The sequence below is a fragment of the Euleptes europaea genome, chromosome 8 (assembly GCF_029931775.1).
Source record: "Euleptes europaea isolate rEulEur1 chromosome 8, rEulEur1.hap1, whole genome shotgun sequence".
In the NCBI taxonomy this organism is placed as follows: Eukaryota; Metazoa; Chordata; class Lepidosauria; order Squamata; family Sphaerodactylidae; genus Euleptes; species Euleptes europaea.
The window spans coordinates 54,366,724-54,393,514 of NC_079319.1; the positions used below are offsets into that span (position 1 = coordinate 54,366,724).

The 26,791-nt window shown below is 40.1% G+C and overlaps 1 protein-coding gene across 2 annotated transcripts in view; it reads right to left on the reverse strand.

The window, feature by feature from the left end:
• Positions 1-26,791, reverse strand: part of MYOM1 (myomesin 1) — a 111,850-nt gene that overhangs the window by 32,637 nt on the left and 52,422 nt on the right. The window contains exons 10-18 of one of the 2 annotated variants that reach the window (XM_056854299.1): positions 25,755-25,916; positions 22,489-22,630; positions 18,331-18,530; positions 15,640-15,696; positions 14,574-14,698; positions 6,903-7,086; positions 3,883-4,057; positions 2,488-2,609; positions 1,312-1,629 (exon numbers count right to left, since the gene is read on the reverse strand). In XM_056854299.1, coding sequence (XP_056710277.1) covers positions 1,312-1,629; positions 2,488-2,609; positions 3,883-4,057; positions 6,903-7,086; positions 14,574-14,698; positions 15,640-15,696; positions 18,331-18,530; positions 22,489-22,630; positions 25,755-25,916 — 1,485 coding nt within the window. The remainder of the gene's footprint in view (positions 1-1,311; positions 1,630-2,487; positions 2,610-3,882; positions 4,058-6,902; positions 7,087-14,573; positions 14,699-15,639; positions 15,697-18,330; positions 18,531-22,488; positions 22,631-25,754; positions 25,917-26,791) is intronic. The other variant, XM_056854301.1, reaches the window with a different exon arrangement.

Genomic DNA, 26,791 nt, shown 5'->3' on the forward strand with positions numbered 1-26,791 from the left:
TTTAAATTCAGGTTTTTGGCTAATTTTATTGTTTATTATATTATTGTATTTGCATGATGTTACCTGCCCTGAGCTGGCTTTGGCTGGGGAGAACGGGTTATAAATCACAAAATAAATAAATAAAAAAAATACTTTTGGGACATGAACTACAACTGTACTTGGGGCTGCCTTCTGTACTAATTTCCATAGTGCATTGCTACTGAAGTGTTCTTAGTGTATTCGCCTGAACATTTAAAATGGACTGTTTATTTCCTTAGTGGGCAAGACCTTCAATGGGAAGCAACTATCAGTTCCTAGGTTCCTGACAGACAAGAAGAATTGCTGATGATATAGAATCATAGAATCATGGAGTTGGAAAGAACCACCAGGGTCATCTAGTCCAACCCTCTACACAATGCAGGAAATTCACAACTACCCTACACCCCAGTGACCCCTACTCCATGCCCAGAAGATGGCCTAGATGCCCTCCCTCTCATCATCTGCCTAAGGTCATAGAATCAGCATTGCTGACAGATGGCTATCTAGCCTCTGCTTAAAAACCTCCAAGGAAGGAGAACTTACCTACTCCAAAGGAAGCCTGTTCCACTGAGGAACTGCTCTAACTGTTAGAAAATTCTTCCTATTGTCTAAACAGAAACTCTTTTGATTTAATTTCAACCCGTTGGTTCTGGTCCGACCTTCTGGGGCAACAAAAAACAACTCAACACCATTCTCTATATGGCAGCCCTTCAGGTACTTGGAGATGGTTATCATATCCCCTCTCAGTCTTCTCCTTTTCAGGCTAAACATACCCAGCTCTTTCAACCTTTCCTCATAGGACTTGCGGAGTAACAGCTGAGTGCACATCTTCATATTTAATTCTCCTATCCTCACTCAATGCTACTATGAAGTCTTGGTAATACTGTACCATAATAAATAAAAAACAATGGCAAAGGTGTCTTGAATAGCCAATGCTACCAAGTTGATTTTGATGTCATATGCTTTTGAAATAAACATAAACCTAAGCAAAATTAATCTAATCAAATTAGCAAATGGATGCTACACGCAAGCTTGTTGTTAAATGCAACTCATACACACACACATACATACATACATACATACATATATATGTATATAGCTCTAATCACAAATCACCAATATATTATATATAATATGACCTTAGATGGAAAGCTGAGCATTTATTAGATGGATCTGGTGAAGGATGTAGCAGCAGAAATAATGTCCATTTGTAGCTTGGATGATTGCAGGCAATGAGTTGTCTGAAATGAGTCTGCTAATATGGTGAAATCACTATACATGACAAAAGCTCACCTATATCTTGTTTCTTTTTCAATCTCTCCAATGCTGAGCGATCCCCAGGTTGAGACTTACTTGCCTGCTTGGTAGTTGTCTTTTGTGATGAAGGTGTAGGGACCATTTCACTCACTCTTTTGTCTGTCGGACTTCTCTGTTTACCAGAGCTACTGGGCACTGTTTGTCTGTTAGGTTTAGCATTGCATTTTAACAAAGTATCTGTGTCAAAGACAGGCTGGGAGGACTCATGCATGCCTTCCCAGTTGGCAGTGTGGTCTGTTAGTCCACCAGCTTTACCACTTAGTCCAGGACAGACACCATGAAGCAATCCTCCCCCTATAGTTGCCAGAAAATAACAAAGACAGTTGGAATTAGGGTTCATTCATTTCCAATTCTCCATTATTCAACTGAATGAAGAGATGGAGACACGGTGAGACAGAGGCAGGACATTAAAAAGTTACAGTTGCAGGCACTGCAATACATTTGAGGTGATACAACATTCATATAGGTGTACATACCATTCCACACCTCTTAGCAGTTCATATTTGCATGCCATTAATGCTTCTATCAAGTTACATTGAACACTGTCCGTTAACATGAAAGGCAGCATAGCTAGATTCTTTGGAGAGATGCATGGTCTGCTTTAGCAACCTTAGAATTATTTCTTGCATAATGATTTGTTGAAGTTGGGAAATGACTCGTTTAATAAGGTAAAATATATTTATTAGAGACCAGTTAGTGCATTCTTTTTTTCTTTTTTGTTAATTAGTGCAATGACCATGCGAAACTTCTCAGTGACATTGTGACGAAAACTTCAGAACAGATGAGAATAATGGTGTTAGTGGAGTAAAACAAGGAAATAAATCAGGCATGTAACATTTTGAAAGCTGGATTTTGAGGTGAAATATACACCACTTGATGGAATCAGACCACCAGTTTGTTTCACGGAGCAATGCAGGGTGAACATACTTTCTATAAAGTTACATGGAATACACCCAAGGATGCCTGTGATGGTGAAGGTGAGAAGACTACAAGAACACAGTGACTGATTGACTGAAACTATGAAAGTGAAACATCAAATTACTAACGCATAGTCAATATGTGTCATCAATACAGTAAATCAGTAAGTCAAACATATCCCTAAAATCACCTATGGGTAAATAATTATAATATTGTTTCCCATCAATAGCTTACCAATAGCTGCCTTGACTTCGATTGCTTCCGACTCCTGCGAATACTCACTGAGCCCAGCAGCATTAACAGCTCTGACACGGAAAGTATAATGGTCTCCAGTAGTGAGTCCCTGACAAGTGAATCTAAAGAAAAATAATGAAATAGTAGGTAAAATTGAAAACAGAAAAGCACCTCACCATAGTTCAGATTTTGTATACCGTTATCCAAACCATCTATGATACAATCAGACCAAATAAAATTTAGTGGTGTCATGAGGAGTTATTCTAGCATTCTTTAGCACTGTGTTTTCTTATAATTTTTAGAAGTCCTCATAGGCTACAGGAGCCAGCGTGGTGCAGTGGTTAAGAGCAGCAGACTCTAATCTGGAGAACCAAGTTCGATTCCCCACTCCTCAACCTGCTGGGTGACCTTGGGCCAGTCACAGTTCTCTCAGAATTCTCTCAGTTTCCACCTACCTCACAAGGTCCCTGTTGTAGGGAGAGGAAGGGAATGTGATTGTAAACGCTTTGAGACTCCTAAAGGTACAGAAAAGTGTGGTATAAACACCTACTCTTCTTCTTCCCATATATAAAAAGAATTACTATAATTTCCCACAGAAAAAAAATCAATGATTCCTTTCTTTGATATACAGTAGTATCCCTAAGAAAGGACAGAGAATTCTATTTTGTTAAACTTCTCATAGACAAAACATTTCAGCAGAAGTATGTACTCAAGGAGCATCATTTTGGGTGGGCTTTGTGTTTTAGAACAGATTTTGGCTATTACTTAGAAGCATCTGTGTTTGGGCCAAACCTGTGGTTCTGCATATTGGATGACAACTGCATAAATATCAAATGGCCATATTTATTATGTGTGCCATAGGCATAATCCCTTTGCTTAAGAGAGTGACTGGCTTGTGCTGGTAATGTTGCTATCATTATTATAAAGAATGTTTAAAAGCAAGCAAAATGGACCTAAAGTGGATTCCTTTTCTGCAAGCTGATCTTGCAGGAATCCATACATGAGTCCATGGAAGAGTCTTAAAGCTTGCTGAGAATCTTATTTTTGCCGCACTGAAATGTGAAATGCTTCGCTCTGCAGATATTGCTCTTTGAAGAGTAAATGTTGCTGTGCTTGAGATATCATGATAATTTATCATTAATAACAATAGCCCAATTGTTGGGCCCTCAGTCTGAATGTGCCACCAAAAATGTGCTTAAGAATGGGCAACATCAACTGCTATGACAGCAGAATATCACAATGACATTACTGCAAGAATATTAATTTGCTGGCAAGTACCTCATTGCAAATATTTAAGACCAGAGTATCTGTGTGTGTGTGTGGGGGGGGGACTCTATCAAGCCATCTTCCAGTGCCCAGAAGACGGATAGCCTGCCATCCATTTATTGGTCTAACCTTGCGCCTTTCACTGGATTATTGTTGCACGGTTCCCAATGGCCAGATCCAACTTTGCTGGCTTCTGTGTAGTACCCAACCAGTTCTTTGGCATCTTTTGACTCTGTCCAAGTGATAACCACAGAGGTGTCTGTATTCCTGGTGGGTATAACATGGCTAGGTGAACTTGGAATATCTAACAGATACAAGAACAAAAGCAAATTAATGACAACACTTGACTCTTACTTTTCTCTTATTTACGCTAATATTAACATAGGATATTATCCTGATAAACTTTAATTTACTAATAATTAGTGGCAAAACCAGATTTGCAAAGTAGTCATTATCATAACATTTTATTTACACAAGCCTTTCAAACTGCATATCCCAGTTAGTGTTGACTTATAGTAACAGAATGCAACAGTGCTTGTCATGTGTTTTACTTGCCAGGGTTCCCTCCTTATGAGGAGACATGGTAAGTCTTTAGGATACTATTCAGTACCATTACCTTTGCTCCTTTTACCTGAAGGCATTGGACAATAACAAGCACTGCCATTTGAACAATATGTCTTTATTTTGACTGAGAAGAGGAGACTTCCATGACTTACGGGCATGTTCAATGTTACTACAATACAGGCTGAGAACTCATAATCCACAAGAAGAAATATTTTCACCATCTTCACAGCATATTTGTGTGTCACAACCTACTTTTTAAAAGTTTCTAAGAGATAAATACCTTGACATTCATTTATAGAATACAGGAAGGCTGCAAATTTTAATCAGACCAAAACACAGCTTTCTAGAGTTTGGAAGGGTACTGATGTGAGGAGGGGAACACAGCAAAAAATAGACATCTGCTAGCTGATGGTTTCATTGGCTTCACCCCAAACTATTTTCTCACTTGGACTTCTAGTCAATTCTTCTATTAACCTGTTTCTTTGTAAGAGAGTAAATACAGGTTCCATAAGAAACATGTAGTCACTAGTAATAAGGAACAAGCCTTCTGGTATAAAGTACTGAATTAGAACATTCTCTTTAGCTCTGCGACAGGCCACGTGCCGCTCATGACTAAATATATCACTGCTTTAAATATATCTTTATGCCTTAAATCATTGCTCATAAAACAAGGCTTATGGATACAATCTTGGGAATTCAGCATCGCTCCATATTGTTGGCATGGCAGCGTATGAATAGATGTTTCAGAAGCTTTTATATAAACCTGGGCATTTGGGATGAGTGATTCACAGAAAACAAGCTGCCCATGGGCCTAAAGGGTAGTTGGAGTGGCTTATGATTCTTAGTTAAAATCTAGAAATCCTGAGATACACTTAAATATATATTTCTAGTACTTATGGTTGCAGAGATAAATATAAAAAAATACAACAGTGTGTGATAAGTCAGAAACCTCATTAAAAAAAAAAAAAGCTAGAGGATTTCACCAAGACAGTTGAATTGCTCTGACCCATCTGTAATAATCTTGTCATAGTGATGCAGTCTAACCTCTACAGACTATGGATAGCTAGAAAGTCTGCAAACTGGTTTATCCATGCTCTCCACTGTCCCATTGCCTCCCTCCAGGAAGTGAACGGCTCACCTGTTACCTCTCATCCCTTTAACCAATTGGTAAACTGAGCATGAAGGCATCCACAAAGGCATCCATTTTCTTTCAAGTGTCACTGTTGGTGACCCCTCCTTTTGATTCTTGTGACCTTGGCATTTTTAAGGAGTGGTTTTATTGTGAAACAAGTGGGGACCCACAAGAAACTTGTGAGAGAGGCCATCCCAACCATTCCCCCAACCTTTGTTTCCTCCTCTCCCCCCCTATTTCTCTGTCTCTCATTCTTTCTCCCTCCCACCATTCCTTCTCTTATTCTCTCTCTTCCTCTATGCCTGTCACTTTTGCTCTCTTTCTGCCCCCCACCAATCCTATTTCTGCCCCCAACCCATCACTATTTCTTTCTACCCCATCACTATTTCTTTTTCTCTCTTTCTGCCTCCCCAACCCCATCACTGTCTCTTTCTCTCTGTTTCTGCCCCCTCACCCCATCATTCTCTTTCTGCCCCCACACATCACTATTCCTTTCTCTTTGCCCCCATAATTTTCTCTCTCTTTCTGCCCCCACCTCATCGCTATTTCTTTCCCTCTCTTTCTGTCCCCCCCACCATTACTTTCTTTGTTTCTCCCCCATCACTCTCTCTTTCTCTCTCTCCCCACCTTACCTTCCTTTCCCACTCCTCATTACTGACAATCATACCATGGCTTCTGCCTACCCAATCACTGCTATCATCATTGGAGCTGCTGCGGCTTCCAATCACCACCACTCCTGTCATTGGTATTTGGCCTGGCGCAGCTCCAGGCCTCCAGCACCAGATCTACCGCAGCTTCACCCTCCCCAATTGCTGCTGCCATCGCCAGGGCTGCTACAGCTCCCACCTCATCAGTGTCAGGCGTGGTGTGGCTCCCAGCCTCCATTGCCGAGCCCGCTGCTGCTTTTCCCTCCCAATCATGACTGCTCCTGGCCACCCCATTCCCTATTGTCATTGCCTGGAGAAGGCAGTTGCATTGCCTGCACACGTGCAGACAACACATTTGTTTTGGGGGGGGGATTTAAACCCCCTTACGTATTTTAATTGTTTTTATATTCTTCTGCAAACCTGGAGGCGTCCCCCAAGTTTGCATAAAAATCTCCTTTTTGTCATTGTGGGCACAAACCACAGATTTAGACATCCGCAGATCAACCAACAATGACTGTTAGATATATAGATAAATACACTGTACATATTGGTGTGCCAATGCTATATAAAATCTGGAACATACATATAAACAAGAACAAGTAAATTAACTACAGTTTTCTGATAAGTAATTTTTTTGTTGCTATCCTCTGTGATGAATATGTTGTTTAGTACTGGAATAAGACTCGTCAATTCAAGGCAAAACAAAACATGGAAACCTAGATAAAGACTACTTGCTCCCATTCAACAAGAAAAGTAGGTACACAGTTATTTTTAGGGGTACCAAGTACATCTGACTATATACTTACCAAGTTTGTCACCAACCACGGTGGCCTCAGTTGCTTCTGAGGGCTCACCGATTCCAGCTGAATTACAACAGCGAACCCGAAAGCGGTAGGATTTCCCTTCGGCCAGGTCAAAAAGTGCAAAGCGGGGAGACTTCACAGGGATCTCAGTGTTTACTCTCTGCCAGTTTTCTGTTCCTGCAACACACTGAAATCAAATTTTCAGAATTGAACAAAGATCAGTCGCTCACAGCAAAGGAGCCCTGCAGATATCCAGTAAACTAGTTAAAAAAGGGTAAATAGTTTTGCCACATTGCTCCATAGTGTCAAATTGGAAAACCAATTGAAGAATTGTTTTATTTATTTGTTTATCTAGAATACTTCTGTGCTGCCTCTCTGGAGTCCTGCTCATGGCAGCTTACAATTAAAAACCACAGAAGAAACAGCATAGAAACACACAGCAATAAAACCCCACAAACTTGCTCATTCATAGAGAAAACAAAGGTGTACTTATTATTGTTATATATTCACTAAAAATATATGGCTTGGGCTAATTCAGTTTTCCTCAGTTTAGAAAAGTGGTCACCTGCCACCATTCCTCCATAAAGTGATCTTTTTCTGCCTTCCTGGTTGACTATTACTTTGTCAGGACAATTTGTCACAAAATCAGAAAATCCCATACTTGGAACACCTGTTTAGAGGAGGCATAATTGTGTCTTATGCTGATGCTATTGAAACCAGTGCTGTTCTTTCCTAACTGGAGCGAAGGCTATTGAAAACTGAGTTGTTTTAACTTCTTCTCTTCTGTTACGTAGCAGCTATAATGTATTCTTTTAAATGCAATTAGCCTTATTGTTGGATGCCTACAGAGAACCAGTGCTCAACTAATCCCATTACATAATGACATCCAAAGGGAGGTGCACTTGACGTCATGAAAAATCAGAGTTTATTTAGAGTTTATTTACAAAATGTATATCCCCCCTTTCTGCCAGTACAAGGAATGGCACAGAGTTAGCTATAGTATGTGAGGAGGACAGGGAGAGGGAAGTGTGTGAGCTTGATAATTAACCCAACTTGTGCTCATCATAAACAAACTCCAGTTTCTGAAAGCAGCCTAGATCTTGTACATTTTATTGGTTTAAAAATAGATAGAAAAATATTAAGGGGGGAGGACTTCCGGTGGTGCCGTTGGAGAGAGCACTCCATTTCCCCAGGTTGTCCTGGGAGAAATCCAAGTTTGCGTTATTTTTGGGGTACATAGATACCCCAATCCGACCCTTGCAAGTGGGTTGGAAAGCAGGAACTCCCTGCAGCCCGCAAACGCGGTTTGACCTCCTAGGTACTCTGAGGGGGCTTTTTTAAGCCCCTCGGAGTCCTAGACGCCGGTCCTGCGAGGGCACTAGGGAAGGACATCGCCAAAACGCAACTCTGGCAGCAAGCTCTACCCTCCACCGCCTTAATACCAACATAAGGACTACATAAAGAAAAGAACCTCACCTCTTGACACCCAAGTGAGTACAAAAGAACTCTTCGTCTACTTACTAGAAATTTGAACAGACGGGGGGCTGATAAGAATATTTCTGGGACCCCCACCCCTCCATAATCCGAACTGAAAAAGTTTGATCTGAGTTAGTCATCGGGATTAGCGACAGGAGCCTTATCGGATCGATCAGCCTAAACCATAACAAAGAGTCGGAAGGATACCTTTTAGACTGACAAGAATTATCACCAATGAGAAGGTCCGAAGGAAGGGGAGGGTGATCTCTCTTCCTGATTTTCCGGCGAATTCCTGCCACGTTTGCAGTAAGGGAGTGCCTGGAACGGAAGACTCTCTATAACACCCTCTCTATCATTGGAACTAAAACAACAGGAAGTAGCCGCGGGACTGAATATCCGTCGCACTCGAGTTACTTTCAAATCATTCCTGAAGGAATAACCATCGAGAAGAGGCGATAGAAGGTCTGCAGCACTAGCAACTTCCTGTTTACTTCCTGATTAACCCGATCTAGAGCGACCGAAAAAACTCACTGGTATTTTAAAACTTTAAAATGCAATTTTAAAGCCAATTTCGACTCTTTTCAACCCGAAAAAATTATTAGGCTGATCTTTGAACTATCACCTTTTAACCAGCACCTTAAAGGCCCTGTCGGTAGACATGTATTTTACCAGCTTTTTTTGAATGTAAATGTCTCGACCCCTCTCTGGCTCACTACACAGCCCTGCCTATACTAAACTAAGGGACTCTTTACAAACCTCGACCATGGAAAAAAAGTTACAGGACATGCTAACTAAACAAACTGAGGCAACAAATAAACAGTTTGAACAGATGTCTACACAGATGGCACAGTTGACTTCTATGATGACAAATCTTGGTCAAGCATCCCAAGCTATTAATCAGAAGTTGGATGTGGTCACTGGAGACTTGAAAGAAGTAAAAACTCAAATGATTGTTATGAAGACAGATATGCAAGCGATGGATGCATCAATTAAGAAAGTGATGGATGAGCACAAGGACACAAAGAAAAAATTAACAAGCCAAGAAAAACAGATTGAAACAATACAAGCGGATCAGATGGCGGCAAAAAATCAAATGGCAATGATGGAGATGAGAGTGAGAGAGACCAATCTTCGTATACGCAATTTTCCAGATATGATGGGAGACAATAAAGAATCTGCAATACCAAATTTGGCCTACTTATTTCAGATAGATGAACAAGAATTAAAACAAGCCATTAATAGAATATACAGGATACCACTACCTGCTAGAATGAGAAGATCTAAGCCAAGAGACTTGATGATAGTGTTTTATGACACCAGAGTTAAAGATAAGATTATGAAGATTCATTATGAAAATCCAGTGTCAGCAGGAGATTCCTCTCTTATACTATTGAAGGATATTCCAAGGCACCTACTTTCACAGAGGAATAACTACAAAGACTTTGTGTCTATACTGAAAGCTAATGGTATCAAATACCGTTGGATTATGCCACAAGGTCTGGCTTTCACCTATAAGGAAGTGAAAACGACAATTCTATCCCAAGCAGATGTGGGGAAATTTCTGAGAAAATATAAAATGGACCTTAAAGAATTACCTGGAGAGAAGGAGGAAGAAGAAGAGGAAGAAGAAGAGGTACAGGGTGCAGAAGGTGGTACCAAACTATAGACTTTTTATTTTGCTAAAAAACACTACATTATGGCAAAAGCAATTTCTTGGAATGTAAATGGACTGAATGAGAAAACTAAAAGGGCCAGAATCCTCAAATATCTACAGAAATATAAATACTCCCTAATTTGCCTACAAGAAACCCATATAGCTTCAAAGCATAAAAAATACTTGGAGAAACAGGTGCTTGGACAAGCATTTATTGCTTCTGCTAAAACTAAAACAAAGGGAGTGGTAATCTATGCCCACCCCAGTCTCTGTCCAGAACTAGTATATAAAGACAATGAAGGAAGAATTGTAATTATCAGAACTAAAATATTGGGACAAAGGACAATAGTGGTTGGAATCTATGCACCCAATGAAGGGAAAAAATCCTTCTATGAAAAATTACACGACCTGATAGCCCAGTACGCAAAAGACCAAATTTTATTGATGGGCGACTTCAATGGAATTATTCTCCCATCTCTGGACAAAAAATCAAAAGCAAAAGATATCAATGATGGATGCTTGCCTAAAACTTTCTTTGCCATGGCTTCAGAATTAGAATTACAAGACATTTGGAGAACAATGAATACAACAGCTAAAGAATACACCTTTTATTCAGCAAGACATGATTCACACTCCAGAATTGATATGATATGGGCCAGTAAATCAATTTTCACGCAACTACGTAAAATTCATATTTTACCTAGAACTTTTTCTGATCACAATCCTGTTACCTTTGATTGGAACAATAAACAAGCATTTAGATGGCGAATGAACGATAAACTGTTAAAAGACAACAAGATACAAAAGGAATTACAGGTTTTAATGAAAGACTTTTTTGAAATTAACCTTAATGGGGAAACTTCTTTAAATACAGTTTGGGACGCATTCAAAGCTGTTCTGAGAGGTTTTATGATACAGAAACACTCGGCCTGGAAGAAGACTCAAATGCAATTTACAAACAACATACTTTGGAATTTACAAAAATTGGAGCAGAAATTGGTAATGGTAACACAGGAAGAGGAGAGAAGAGAAATTCAAATACAGATTTCTGCATCTAAACACCAATTAAATTTGGTAATAATGGAGGAAATGAATAAAAATCTGAAACTTGCTAAACAAAAGTATTTTGAATATGCAAATAAACCAGGAAAATTTTTAGCAACACAACTGAAGGACTCATTTCAAAAGAAGATTATAACAAAAATCCAAACTGCTAAAGGACCAGTTTATTCAACTTCAGAAATTCAGAAAGAATTTGTTTCATTTTACTCTAAGTTATATCAGAAAGAAAATACTCCAAAACAGAAAATAGATAAATTTCTAAACTCAATACAGATGAAAGCTTTGTCAATGACCCAGAGAGAATGTATTGAAGCTCCAGTAACAAGGGAAGAAATACAAGAAGCAATACTGAGACAAAAAACGGATAAAACACCTGGACCAGATGGAATTACTGCACTATTTTATAGAACATTTAGTGACAATTTAGTTGGATTTTTTGGTTCACTTTACAATGCAATTTTGGACGAGGGAACATCCCCGGAGACTTGGTCACACGCATTTATATCACTGATACCCAAAGAAGGAAGAGATCCAGAAAAAACATCTAATTACAGACCTATATCGCTCTTAAATGTGGATTACAAAATTTTTGCTTCGGTTTTGGCATGCAGGATAAAGCAATTTATTAAGGATCTTATACATGAGGACCAAGCAGGTTTTATACCAGGAAGGCAAATAAAAGACAATGTAAGAATTTTACTAGATTCACTGGAATATTATGACCAGAATATTCAACAAACTGCGGCTTTTGTATTTTTGGATGCAGAAAAAGCCTTTGATATGGTCTCTTGGAACTTCCTGAAACGGATTTTGGATAAATTGAACTTTGGAGATCGTTTTCAGAAAGGTATATCGGCTATTTATACCTCCCAACAAGCTAAAATTTTGGTTAATGAATCAATGTCAGATAACTGCCAAATCACGAAAGGGACTAGACAGGGATGTCCCTTGTCTCCACTTTTATTTTTGTTGGTGTTGGAACCGCTATGTGTGAAACTAAGAAGTATGGAGGACATCCGCGGGCTAAGAATTAAAAAACATGAATTTAAGTTGAGAGCATTCGCGGATGACCTACTGCTAATTTTGGAAAACCCAACACAGTCAATGAATATACTTCAGGAGACTTTGGATGATTTTGGAAAAGTATCAGGCTTTAAAGTGAATCAAGAAAAAACAAAGATAATATTTAAAAATTTATCGGAAATACAACAACAGGAATTTATATCATATACTGGCTGGGAGAAAGCTAACAAAGTTAAATACCTGGGAATTTGGATTACTGCAAAGAATAAAGATCTGTTAACCAACAACTACCTCAAGTTATGGGGTAAGATTAAAACTGATATGATTATATGGTCAAACAAAAAATTGTCATTAATGGGACGTATCTCAACGATCCAAATGAATGTCTTACCGAGGATGCTCTTCTTATTCCAAAATTTACCAATAATATCACAAACTAAATATTTTGAAACTTGGAGGAAAGACATTTCAAACTTCATCTGGCAAGGAAAAAAACCAAGGACTGCTTATAAATACTTGGTGGATCTAAAAACTAGAGGAGGTTTAGCACTGCCTAATTTTCAACTCTATGCTGAAGCGGTAGCTTTAGTATGGCTAAAAGACTGGATGAATTTGTCAAATGTACGTTTGTTAGACTTGGAAGGTTATAATAACTTAAGTGGATGGCATGGTTATTTGTGGTATGATAAAATTAAATTACAAGCAACATTTCGTAATCATATAATCAGGTCCTCTCTACTTCGTATCTGGATGAGATATAAACACATTTTGGAACCAGAAACACCGATGTGGATATCGCCCCAAGAAATGCTAACTCTGCGCCCACTTAGACCAGACAAATTTATTACTTATCAAGATCTAATTAATTGGGAAGGAAAGAAATGCTCACTAAAAGACTTTCAACTTCTTAAGGATGATTTACAATGGCTTCAATATTACCAAATTAAATCAGTTTTTGTACAAGATGCAAAAAAAGGTTTCTCTAAAGAAAAATCTCCTTTTCAAAGGATTCTACTAGACAATAATACAAAGCTGATTTCTAAAATGTATAATCTCCTTTTAACAATATACTGTGAGCAGGACACGATTAAACCAACTATGATCGATTGGGCTCAAAATGTGGGACATGATATTGTTTTAAATAAATGGGAAAGATTATGGTCTAAAGATTTAAAAGGAATAAAAGCACAGTCAGTGCGAGAAAACATTTATAAAATGATGTATAGATGGTATCTAACACCCAAGAAAATGGCAAAGATTTATAAAACGATGTCCCCTACTTGTTGGAAATGTAACAAAGAAATTGGTTCCTTTTATCACATGTGGTGGACCTGTGACAAAGCCAAAGACTTCTGGGACATGATCTATAATGAATTGAGATTAATACTACAAAAGAATATACCCAAAACACCAGAAATGATGTTATTGAGTATGATTCCAGACGACTTAGCAACACAAAGAACTTTTTTGATTTATGCCACAACAGCTGCGAGACTGCTTTATGCAGCGAAATGGAAAGGGCTAGAAACTCCCGAGAAAAAAGACTGGATTGTTAAAATGTTTGAAGTGGCAGAAATGGCAAAACTCACAGCTATTCTAAATGAAGAAAATGACGTTCGGTTTTTGGGGGAATGGGGTGTGTGGATGCATTATTGTGAATATGAGTTAAAATTGGGAAGAATGGAAGAATATTTTCTAATCTGATCCAGAGGATTATTTTTGGGTTTTTTTTATATTGAATAAGCATAATTATATTTACTAACAGATTATGGTTTTTTATATATGGTATTGATATTTTATTAAGATTAGACTACCTATGACGGGATGAACTTTTTATTAAGAGGCAGATAGAGGTGAAGGGGAAGTCAAAAAATTTTCCATTTCTTTTTTTCTTTTTTCTTTTCTCTTTTTTATTATATGATATGGAATTATAACAACTTTAGGTTAGAATTGAAATTTGATATTGTTATAGATGTTGTTTAATGCAATGGAAAATTTCTATCATAAAACCCAATAAAATTTATATAAAAAAAAAAAGAAAAATATTAAGGGTAGGAGATACATATCAGGGCACAAATACATGAAGAATGAGCGCCACCGTTCCCAAAATATTACATTAATCAGCTTATTTAACTACATATTTAACAACAACTCCTCTTGCTTTTACAGGATTCTAGCTAACTTTCGCTTCTGTGCTACATTCAGAAAAAGAGTTCAGAACAAAAAGCTGTAAGGAGTTTAGCTTCTCTTTTATGCAGATCTGTGCTGTATTCAGTGTTTTCTTGTCTATTCAATGCCTTCTTCACTCTACGATAAAGAATACCTACAGGTTTTTGTCTTTGATGAGTAAAAAGAAATTAACATGAAAATGGTACCAACCTGAAATTCTTTATCTTGGGATGAACTATGACTAAGGGGGTAATGAAGGAGAAAACAGCATATCGATACTCTGATTTTACCTTTTCCACAAAGTACATGACACCCTCGTGGCCCCGTTCACATGGAGGTTTCCAGCTAAGCACAACATAGTTCTTTGTGGCTTCTGTAACATGGAGGTCTGAAGGTGGTCCTGGGACAATGCCCTCTGTGTAACAGGGAAGTGAAGAAAGGCTTTGTTATATCTAACACAACCAAGCTACAGCTACCACAGAGCAGATGGATGCCAATGAGCCTGTTGATCAAGCAATTTGAGGTTAGAAGCCGAAAATAAGAAGTTCTTCAGCATTGCTCACATTTTGGAATCTTCAAAATATTGACAATCCAGTGTGATTTCCATATGAGTGCTTTTATATCTATATCGATTATCCAGAATGCTCAGTTAATCGGCATCACACAGTGGCCAAGCTCCTCTCCCTTGCCTCCCAAACCCCTGCATCTTTGAACACAGATATGCCCCACTCCCATCTCTCCAGCCAGCCAGCTTGATGCCTCTGGACTTTGCTGGGCTTCTGACAGCTGGCGCTGCCAACTGATGGCCTCTTCTGGTGCCTCCTTCCCTCTCATCTTGCCTTGAGCTGTTGGAAGCCAGCTCTGCCAGAGGGCCCCTGGGCAACTTGCTTGCTTGTCTGCCTACTGGATAGGACAGTTCTGTGGCTGAGGAGGAAGGGCATCTGTGGCCATGACATCCCCAATGGGATGGTGCTTGGTTGCTGCAGATTCCTCTGGGTAGGGTGTAGGGAAGGACAATAGACTTGAGCATCCCATATATTGGATTAACCAGCAACTCTCATTCCCCAGGAATGCTGGAAAACAATGCTTTTATTGTATGTATGTATATATACACACACATATAAAATATGCCACAAATCTGAATGTGATAGTTATTTTAAAATAAACAATGGGAGAATTTTCAGTCCCCTCACAAAACTCTAATCGTATGTGTGATCCATCTTGAGTCCCTGCAAGAGAGGCAGACTGTAAATAATATGAATAAATAAAATAAATAAGGTTCCTTGAGGGAAGCTATAATAAACATGTTGATGAAGAAATTCAGACCGGGCTTCTTTTAGGAGGACATGTACTCACCTGTAGGTTCCTCTTCAGTGACAATAATCTGTCCAGTCCAGGGCGCAGAAGGGTGACCTGCAATAGAGTCAGAGATTAGTCAGACTTACCAACTCTCCTTCTTTGAATAAGAGGCTCCAATTAAGATTCAGCCTCCCAACCTGATGCTTTGAAAACTGATCTCCCAGCTTGGCTTTCATTATTGGCAGTTTCACCTTCATTGTGGTTTCCTAAGTACTTGCAATGTTTATTGAACTTCGTTTCTTTGCCAGCAGGTTTGATTTGTAAATGTCTCAGCCCCTCGGCTTGATGGACCCAGGGCTGGGTCCCCGGACCTGCTGGCCCCTGATTGGTTCTGCTTCCCCTGTCCATCATGGCACAGCTGTCACAACATAACACTTGGATAGGATGATAAGGTGCAGTAGCCAGGGATGCTGAAGCAGTTGCAGCCTCGAAAACCCAGCTACAAACTGTTTTTTCTGCCAGCTGCTCACTAACCAAACCCTTCAGAGAGCAGATTAGCAGCACCACAGTTATACCAGTGGCCCACCACAGCAGCACAGGTGGTCTTTAGGATTGCACTGCCCAAGACTAACAGATTTTGGGGGGGTCTGCCCATGTGATATCAGACGTTTGGTGATATCTTCAGGTGTCAGATACAGTATACATACACTCGTACACGATTTTCTTGTAAAGAGGAGGTTAAAAGGTCACAAAAAGGCTACGGATAGTATAGGATTGTGACAAATTGTATGCAGAGCTCGAGTGTATGCAAGACAATAACACAGTGACCTATTCACAGCACTAGTTACTAATCACTGCCCAGCTATATTATACTAATTTAACATATATAGTGAAAAAGAAACCCATAGTTTGAATTAAGTCCATGTTGAGTAGAATTGAAGGTGATGATGAAATAATCCCCATCAAATTAATGCTGGACCCTATGGAGGACTTTGAGGTCACCAGCAGAATTTCCTGGGAGACCGCAATTTTCCCCCACTGGTTTCTGAAAGTTACCAATTTTTATGCTAGATTTAAAGCCATTTATTTTCCTCTGTAGAACTGTTGACTTATGAAGTCAACATAAGTCATTGACTGCAGGTGATGGCATTGATGCTGGAGGATGAGAGCATGAATCAGTCCTTGATGGTATGACTGTTTCATTGTTATTGAGTTCTTTAATGTTGATGCTTGAATAGATATGAAGGCATAATTAGTATCTGGGCTTGTTGCAGGGCCTTGGGTTGTGGCTCTTGTAGCTGATTCATTGTTGCCCGTGTGAGAGAAGCATTCTCCAAGAAAGGATGCAGATAAATGATAATGCATTAGAGCAATTTAGCTGGAAGTAGTATATAACACAGTGTTCTGTCATCTACTTTCTCATCCTGTCTAATATCAGTGTGTCTGCCTAGTCTTGTCAATTTGCTTCTTCTTTCTGTAGGAAGAAATACTTGATGTACATCCTTTAGGTTTGAGTCACTGTTGCAGGAAATGGAACAAACGGATATAGTGGGGAGGGGGTGTGGCTCTGTGACAGAGTATCTACTTGACATGAAGATACTCTGCCTGTCCCCAAATCTGAAAAAAAATATGAATGAAAACAAAGTGGCACAAAGTGGTGGCAGGATGTGCTATGATATCATCAGGGAAAACATACCTTATGGTTTATAATTCATGTTTGTGTACAATGAAATGGACATTCCTGCACACATGTTTGCCTGGATAATATTATCTGGGAGATGGGTGTTTAATAGTGGGAATGTCTATACAAAATATTGAATGCTTGGATGTTGAAGTAATTACATTTTTAAAAAATCTATTCACATTGATTGCAAGACAAAAGAGCTGAGTTAGAAAACTGCATGCACTTTTGGAATGCCCTCTTTATTGAACAGCCAACTATCTGTTTAGGTGTCGAAAAGTACAAAGAATACCTGGACTAGCATGTGGTGTTTCCTTGGATATGTACAAGTTTCAAAGAGAGTTATGCAGTCTTTATGAACATTTGAATTGCTGGAGATAAAGGGGACAGGTATATTTAATATTTCTACTTCTTTATTTGAATCGAGGATTTTCAGCTATGTCAATATTATTTCAAAAAGGGAAATAGAATGTATTAGGAGAATACTTGCTAATTTTCAGTGGCCAGCAGAGACTGTAGTGCTTCAAAAACTGTGGTTATAAGGTATACTGAATTGAGGAAAAGCTTAAGACACTCTAGACCTGGATATGTTCTTATTTAACATCAACATACATTTGAACAATGACCAAGCAAACACCAATAAATAGAGCTCTGAGACCAAATGAACCCTGCCTATCCCAACCTAACAATGCTTCTCTTAATAACTTGGAAAACTCTGCAGACATGAGAATCAATAGAGACCACTTTGGTATGATATGAACCCTGCCCAGACCCAAAAATGATGAAGAGGATGGATTTCAGTTTAGGGCTCTAGTGATATGTGGGTGCTTGACAATACAAATAAATTACTCAGGTATGTTCCATGACAGGAACTGTATGACACAAGACCATCAACAGAAGAAATGATATGAAGAATATTTAAGATATTTTCCTCTTGCCAAATCCTACTTTGGGTTTGCTTTGATGTTACTCCCTCTAGTGGGATGTTCTTGAGTTTACTGCCTGCTGATACCTCCCCAAAATTAAGCTTTCAAATTCATGATAAGATATAAGAGGAAGATGCTTACTTCTAAGTCTAGCCCTATCAGCAGGGTCTAGCGCTGCCACAGCCTCGGAAACACGGGAAGGAATGCTTATTCCAGCATTATTCACAGCCCTGACACGGAATATGTAAGAGCGCCCTTCTATTAATCCCGTGACGGGGAAGCGAGCAAACTTCACTGGAGTCTCATTGCACTGGGACCAGTGGGTAGTGCCAACTTCACACCTGAAAAGAAAACCAAGAATAGTTTACCAGCACAGAGAAATTGCGATTGTATCCCCAAAGTTGCCCAACTGCTTGTTCATACGGTGGCATGAACTCATTGGTTTGTCCTGCAGTATCCAGTGCTTTTTAAAAAAGGTGCCAGTACTTATATATAAGTCTGCATGAATTTCCACCAATTCCCCCCTTCAGGACATGGGAGAGTCCCCCTCCAAATGTGCCAAGACAGTACTCAGTACTGATGGATACCAGCAAAAAATAATAATTAAAAAGCCCTGGCAATATCTGTTCTTGTTACAGGAAATAAAAGGAGGCAAAAGGTTGTGAAGCTCGACTATCTTGTATGAATTCCAGTCATGTGGCTGTTTACTAAAGTAAACAAGGGAATTAAATATTTATAAATCCCCTTAATAACTCATATCAATTGACTAATATGACATGCCAAAGACTATTTAGTGGCATTCAGTTTTAGATTTTGTTAACTGAAATGGAATAGAGAATTAAAGCATGTTTATGGAACCATGTATAAAGTTTAGGAGGCCATCCTGGGTATAATTTTATATGAATATTCAAATTGTGTTCACTAAGATTTAATGCAATTAACTATACTAGACAATTAGGATGTTGGAACCCATGAACACACATGAAGTTGCACTCATACAATACCCACGGTGGTAAATATGCACTTGTAATATACAGAATTTGCCTCAGACTAGAATAGCTGCAGGCTAAACCAGCAGAGGCTGCCACCAATGGGAGTTAGTGTGGCCTGTTCTGCATGCTGCCCTTGTCCCTGATTTTGTGAAGGGTTGAGCCGCAATCCTAAAAATTGGCTTTGCCGCGATCCACCCTTACCTATTATCAGTTTCCCCTGCAGTAAAAAAGTAAAGGTCGCCTGTGCAAGCACCGGGTCATTCCTGACCCACGGGGTGACGTTACATCCCGACGTTTTCTTGGCAGGCTTTGTTTACGGGGTGGTTTGCCAGTGCCTTCCCCAGTCATCTTCCCTTTACCCCCAGCAAGCCGGGTACTCATTTTACCGACCTCGGAAGGATGGAAGGCTGAGTCGACCTCGAACTGGCTACCTGAAAACAACTTCCATCGGGATCAAACTCAGGTTGTGAGCAGAGCTTTTGACTGCAGTACTGCAGCATACCACTCTGTGCCACGGAGTTCTTCTTCCCCTGCAGTAGGCTTGTTTTTCTCTGTTATGCACAGATTCTGGTGTTTAGGGGGCCAATCTTCCTTGCCATGTATGTCATCACATATATCATTGATGTAATCACTGGCAGCATCAGAAACCCAACCCACCCTTTTTTAATTTTTTGCACATGCCTTCTAACAATAGTACACTCTATCGATAAAATAAGATGAAATCAGAGTGTCCCACGAGAGGGATTTAAACTTGTTCTGTGAAGGGAAGGGGGGGTAAGCGGGGAGAAAAGGACATGTGAGCATTATTTTTGGATCCACAATCTCCCCCAACTGCAGGAGTGGCATCGCTTGCAGCTCTTTAAAAGGTTAAGTCAAAACAGAGGAGGAGAGAAAAAGAAACTGTGCATGCAAACTCATACCAATCTGATAACATTTTTAATGGAAACATCATCGTATAACCACTCGGAATAAAACCAGGGAAAAAACGAAGAGAGCATGAACTGCCCCTGTGATGGAGCCACATTGATGCAGAACCGAAACAAAACCATGTTGCTAAACAATTATATAACAAGCAAAAACGTTAAGTGCAAATAGGCCAGAGAAAGGCACAGGAGAATGAATCACTAGTGCTGTTCATCCTCCACTCTTGCTTGGAGGCCTTAAGCTGAGGTGAGTCCATTTCCCTTGCCAAACTATGGCTGCTCTTTCTTGTACATACATATGCAGTCCTTTCTGTACACAATAAAGCTGTGTTTGTGATCTAACCTTCACTCCCTAAGGATTACCTGATTTTTCAGGTAACATTTTAATCACACAGGTGTATGACTTGCTTAGATATGTAGCACTGATTTGGTACTTTTTATTAACATCTGAGCAATACTTACTAACTCACATTCTCAATCATGTGTTGACTTGCCTCTATAAAAGGACTTTATGAGAGAATACTTGGCAAATTGGAATCCTTTAATAATTTGGAAGGCAAGGCTCCATTTTCCATAACCAAATGGTTTTTATGATCATACAATCCCATTGATCAGTATAATTCCTATTTAAAGCCCTTTGGAGAAATCATTCATTGTTTGGGGGCTGGCTGTCATCAAAATGCTGTCGATACCTAGCTCTATAATTCCTTATCTAAATCTCCAGGTGATGTTGTAGAGGTCATGAAACAATGCCTGGCTGCTGTGGTTAAATGGCTGCGAGTGAAAAAGTTGAAATTGACAAGATGTAGGTAATGCTGTTTGGGAAGACAGAGATCTTGAAGGACATTAATGGGGTTCAGCTGACACTTGACTCGGTTAAGAGCTGGATCCAGCGTTATTGCTTGGAGAAGCAAACTAATGAAGCTGCAAAATCACTTTCTTCCAACTCAGTGTACCTTGGAAGATGGTCCCCTACTTTGACATGGCTGATCTGGTCACCGGGATCATCTAGACCAGTGGTCGGCAAACTGCGGCTCGCGAGCCGCATGCGGCTCTTTGTCCCCTTGAGTGCGGCTCTGGAAAGCGCCCTCCTCCTCCCCCCTCTCCCTCCCCTCACAGCGCGGCTGGGTTTTGCACGCGGCGCTCGAGGGCTGGTGGAGCCAAGGCGGGTGGCGGCAGCCAATCAGCGGGCGGGATTTTTCGCGCTGGTTTTGGCTGGCGGAGGAGGCAGAGGCCGAGGCGCTGAGGATGGGCGGACAGGCGGATGGCATGCAGGCCGGGGAGGGAGGGAAGGAAGGAAGGAGCCCAGGCGGCGGCAAGGAGGAGGAGGACGTTGGGGCCCGGGGGGCGAAGCCATGTTTGATTCATTTATACTCTCTTTTTGGGATTTGTACTCTCTACATGCACATTTTCCCCATCCAGATTCTCAAAACTCTGCATGGGGGGGTTATTGGCCATTTATGAATGGGAGGTTTTGCCTTGGATTTGCCACTCAGACGCACATTTTCCCCATCCAGATTCTCAAAACACTGCATGGGGGGTTATTGGCCATTTATGAATGGGAGGTTTTGCCTTGGATTTGCCACTCAGATGCACATTTTCCCCATCCAGATTCTCAAAACTCAACAATAAGCCCCCTTGCAGAGTTTTGAGAATGCAGATGGGGAAAATGTGCATCTAGAGAGTGGCAAATCCAAGGTAAAACCTGCCGTGCATGAATGGTTGTTAAAAGGTGTTTTGGCTCTCAAAAGAAATCTCAATCGTTGTACTGTTGATATTTGGCTCTGTTGACTAATGAGTTTGCCGACCACTGATCTAGACTAGACTACTGTAATGCACTATACATAGGTCTCCCCTTGAAGTCAACTCTACAAATGGGTAAGATCAACAACTGTCTGTACGCATGCATTCTCTGTTGTGGCCCCCACCTTAGGAATGACTTGCCTGATGAGGTCAGGAGGGCTCCCATTCTCCTGGCAAAACTGAATTATTTAGGATGGCTTTTTTATACAAATAATACGGTTGTATAGTAACAAAATGGGTTCAAAAATGCTTTGGTAAAACGATAGGGACTGTGGATTATACTATTGTGTGTAGTATGTACTGTCTGTTGTTGTAAGTACGATCCAACTATGTAAAGCCTGTATTGTTTAATGTGTCATGTTAATGGCTATGCTTTGTTTCAGCTCTGTTTCAGCTTGTTTTCAGATTTCCGCTTGTTGCCAGTTTTCTTCAATCCAAATTCTATCACATTACTTATTAGATATTCCATCCTGTTGATTGCATTGACTGACATTGTAATCCACCTTGAGTCTCAGTAAGAAGGCAGATATAAGTAATGTAAATAAATCAATACATAAGTTCAGTCTAGCATAAATACTGACTTATCAATGAAATATCCTAAAATGGGATTTCCTCCATCAACAGCTGGTTGTTTCCAAGAGATAATGACATAGTCCTTATTAGCATCCAAACATTTCACATCCAGCGGGGATGCAGGGGCTCCTGGGATATCGGCATCAGCATCTGTGTAGAGGGAGACACATGCTGAATAATAATTTTAAGATACTTCTTTAATTTGAGACCAAAAGTCAAAGGCTTTTAAAGGCCAAATTCTCCTTCTGTAAACATCCAAAATGGAAGTTCTTCCTTTAATAGAATAACGGTATGCATGAATCAAAATATTTACTGATTTGTTAGTATCAAGACTTCAAGAAAGCAGTCTTATCAAGGCTTATGAGGAACATTTTGCTTGATTTGTTTTGCTTATGATCTGTTGGTCCGCGAACATATGGAACAGACTAAAGGAAAAAGAAATAAAGGACATTTTTGCAAATTTATAGAACTTCCTTCATATCTGTGTACCTTTCCCTTTCACAGTGCTCTGAGCTGGGGGTGTGCACCATTTTTTCCCAGATTTGGGTTTTACAGACCTGGACATTTTTGAAAAATCTGAAAAACCCAAGTCCCCATATCAGTATGGGGAGGGGGTTCCACTTTTTTTTTTGGTTATTTGAACATTTTCGGGTTTATTAAACCCAAACCCCCAAAATTCCATTAGCCTCCGAAGTCCACATAGGTTTCCGAGGTGGCAGGCAGTGCAGAGCTGAATGCTGGGTTCAGCCTGGTTGGGCCCAGCATTCAGCTCTGTGCCACCACTGCCTCCGAAGTCCACATGGACTTCAGAGGTGGATGGAATTTTTCAGAGGCGGCAGCAGATCAGAGGTGAATGCTGGGCCTGCTTTGTATGGCCTGCCATCTCCGAGACCCCGCCAGCCAGCAGGTGTGAGCAGGAGAGGGAGGGAGGGGGAGAGGGGATTCCTCCCAGTTTTTTTTTTAAATGGCGGCAGGGCCAAAGCAGGCCAAATAATGCTACTTTTCGGCTCCCTTAAATTGCTGCAATTTGGGGGGGGGATAACCCCCACCCCCAAATACAGATAAGGTATTTTCCGAGTCTTTTTAGTTAGGCTTTACCAAATGCACACCCGTACTTGGTGTTTTTTTTTTTTTAAGTGTGTGAAAACAGAAGGTGAGGAAAAGGAGAAATAGAATGACGGCATGCATGAATAAAAATATTTACTGATTTGTTAATAATCAATATACACCAAGTATCAAGAATTCAAGAAAGCAGTCTTATCAAGGCTTATGAGGAAAATTTTGCTTGATTTGTTTTGCGAAAACAGAAGGTGAGGAAAAGGAGAAATTTTGCAGACTTTCCAATAATTCTGTATAAATACTTGGCTGAGTTTTAATGGTTTGCAACATTAAAGTATGCCAGAAAGATCTAATAAAATCCTTACAGAAAGTTAATAATAGATTGCTTATATAATATTTTAATTTTAGCTGATTCTGTGTGAGATCACCAATAAGCAAGCCCCTGGGAATTTTCTATAATTTGTGACCATGACTTCTTTGGTCATGTTTTGTGGGGTAGGGATGGGGGGTGGGGGGCGAGTAGCTGCATACCCTAGTCTCTGCTGAATATGGCAAAGCGGCGCCATTCTGGGCCTGGTCATTCAGCCAAGAATTTGAAGACCTCCAGCACTGGCATGTTTCTTTTCAGCTGCCTCAAGCAACTGAGACTGATATAGTGTGGCTGCATGGCCAGTGAAATGTGATCACACCATATACTTGTTCAAAAGACATCTGAGCACTTATTCAAGGGACCTTCTCTCAAACTACACAAGGCATTCCTGGCACAAAAACTTGAAGCAAAACAAAGAAATTGTTAATTTAGTTTTAAAAGCTTAAGTTTAAAAAAAAACTCCAAAATTTTTCTTCAGCATATATTTTTACTTATTTAGTGTTCATTGGTTGCCTCTATATACAAAATGCTTGAGACACCTGACAGCACTAAAACTGGAATATTTTTTTTAAAAAATCAAACTATAATGCTATTTGGGCTCCAGTTAGGGTTGCCAACCTCCAGGTACTAGCTGGAGATCTCTTGCTATTACAGCTGATCTCCAGCCGATAGAGATCAGTTCACCTGGAGAAAATGGCCGCTTTGGCAATTGGACTCTATGGCATTGAAGTCCCTCCCCTCCTCAGACCCCACCCTCTGTCAACATATGTCAAAGTTATGCCTAGTCTGCAGTTTGCTAAACAGATCATACTGATCAGAGTGACAGCTAAGTCATGTGATGATGCTGGTCTGATCCAGTTTGTACAGCCAGGAATGGGGATTTCCAGAATGACTCATCTCAGGTGAACTGTGATTGGTCATGAATGTGTATATACGTCTGTATAGTGAATGTAAGTTACCTCTTGCTGAAATATATATGCTGGCGGAGCATGCTGATGCTCAGAGCTGTGAATGTTAACAGCCAAAGGACTCTGTGTAGATATTGTAAATAAACTGTACATAGCAGAACTGCGTGGTGTGAAGTTGCTACCAGGTAAACTCCTGAAGTCCAGACAAGCTGTGCACGACACCCTCCTCATGCTCCACCCTGAAAACCTCCCGCCAGTGGTGAAGGGGGACCTGGCAACCCTAGCTCCAGTAAACTTGATCCCAGTCTGGTTTGTTGCAGTGAAATTGAGACCAGAATTACATGTTGCAAGTCAAATGCAGGGTTCTCAACTCATGGATGTTCATAATGCTAATGTAGGGGTGGGAAGCTTTTGCAGGGGCAGGGAGGTCAACGTACAAGGAACTGTCTCCCTGCCTCCTCCTTTAACATCCAAACTGATGAACAATTCTGCAGAACTCAGAAGCTTGCACATTGTTTTGTACTATTTTGGATTATTTTAATAAAAGGTATCACAGGAATTTGTTTATGAATGTCTCTTTTCTGTCTCTTGGCACAATGTATAATCTAGCAGGGACTTAGATATCATTTGGAACCAGGAGAGGCAGGAGCAGGGTTCAGTTTCCAAGATACTTATTCTTTGTAATTCTACTTTATAAATAAAGCAAATACAACTAATCCACTGATTGCCCATGGGAATAAGGAGAGCTGCATTATACCATGCCAGAAACTTGAAATCATGCACAGTGTATTGTGCAATTGTGGCTGATCCTAATAAAAGGTGTCCCCTGGATTTTGGCTTTGGTCATTGCTGTATCCATTTTAAAATATTTTATATCTTTGGAAGATTGAGCATGCACACATAATGCCCTCCCTTATTTCGCTTCAACAAAACTTACCCCGAACAAAAACATAAGCACTGTACTGCTCATAGTAGTCTCCCATCACCACCCGGAGGGTGTAAAGACCTTCGTCCTCTTTGTTAGCATGAGTAAGGGTTAATGTCGCTCTTTCTCCACTCCAGTGTGTCTTGACCCATTTGGATGGAGTAATCAGACCTCCTGCAAGTTAGAAAGATGTGACTGAACAGAATCTGTTCCAATATATGTGGAACTGTTTATCCTTCAACAAGTTCTTGTGTGAAAAAATCACCATAATAACCCAACTTCTTCTCTCATATGGAGTTTCATATAGGGATTTAAAAGTTCTTGAACAAATTTGTGTGGGCTCTTGAGTGACCACTGGGAAGAGGAGCAAGAGAGGAAGCCTTGCCCAGTGTCGCAATTGCACCTGAGGGAATATCTAGTAAATCTGTGTCATGCGAATGCGTGAAGCTGCCTTATGCTGTATCACTCCATTGACCCATCTAGCTTAGCCTTGTTTAGTCTTGACTGGTCACAGCTCTCCAGGGTCTCAAGAGTGTACAACAATCTTTCCCAACACCTTCTGCCTGAGATCCTTTAACTAGAGATTTTGGAGGTTGAACCTGGGGCCTTGTGAATTCAAAGCATGTACCTTCCCACTGTACCACAGATCCTCCCACAGTCTCAGATTGTGATAACACTTCATATTAAAATCATGATAACAATAAATGAACCATCTTCCCCAAAATGTGGAACAAAATATTGTGGCTTAAAAGTTGGAAGTATGCAAAAGTCCATTGAAAGTCCATTGAAATCAAAACACTTTTGATTGTCTAAGACTGTCTATCTGATTAGTTTTTGTGTCCCTGATTATTTGTTTTAAACTGCAGGCCGCAGCCATTCTTCTCTCATGGAGATGGAAAGCTTACCGAAGCACACACATGTATCATCAACCCCCCCAAAAAAGGAAGTATGCTTTTTTTTTAAAGCTATTGTTTTTTTCATGTTGACGATGAAGATGTAATTGCTTAACTAATCGGTGAATGGATGCATTAAAGTAATTATCTAAGATC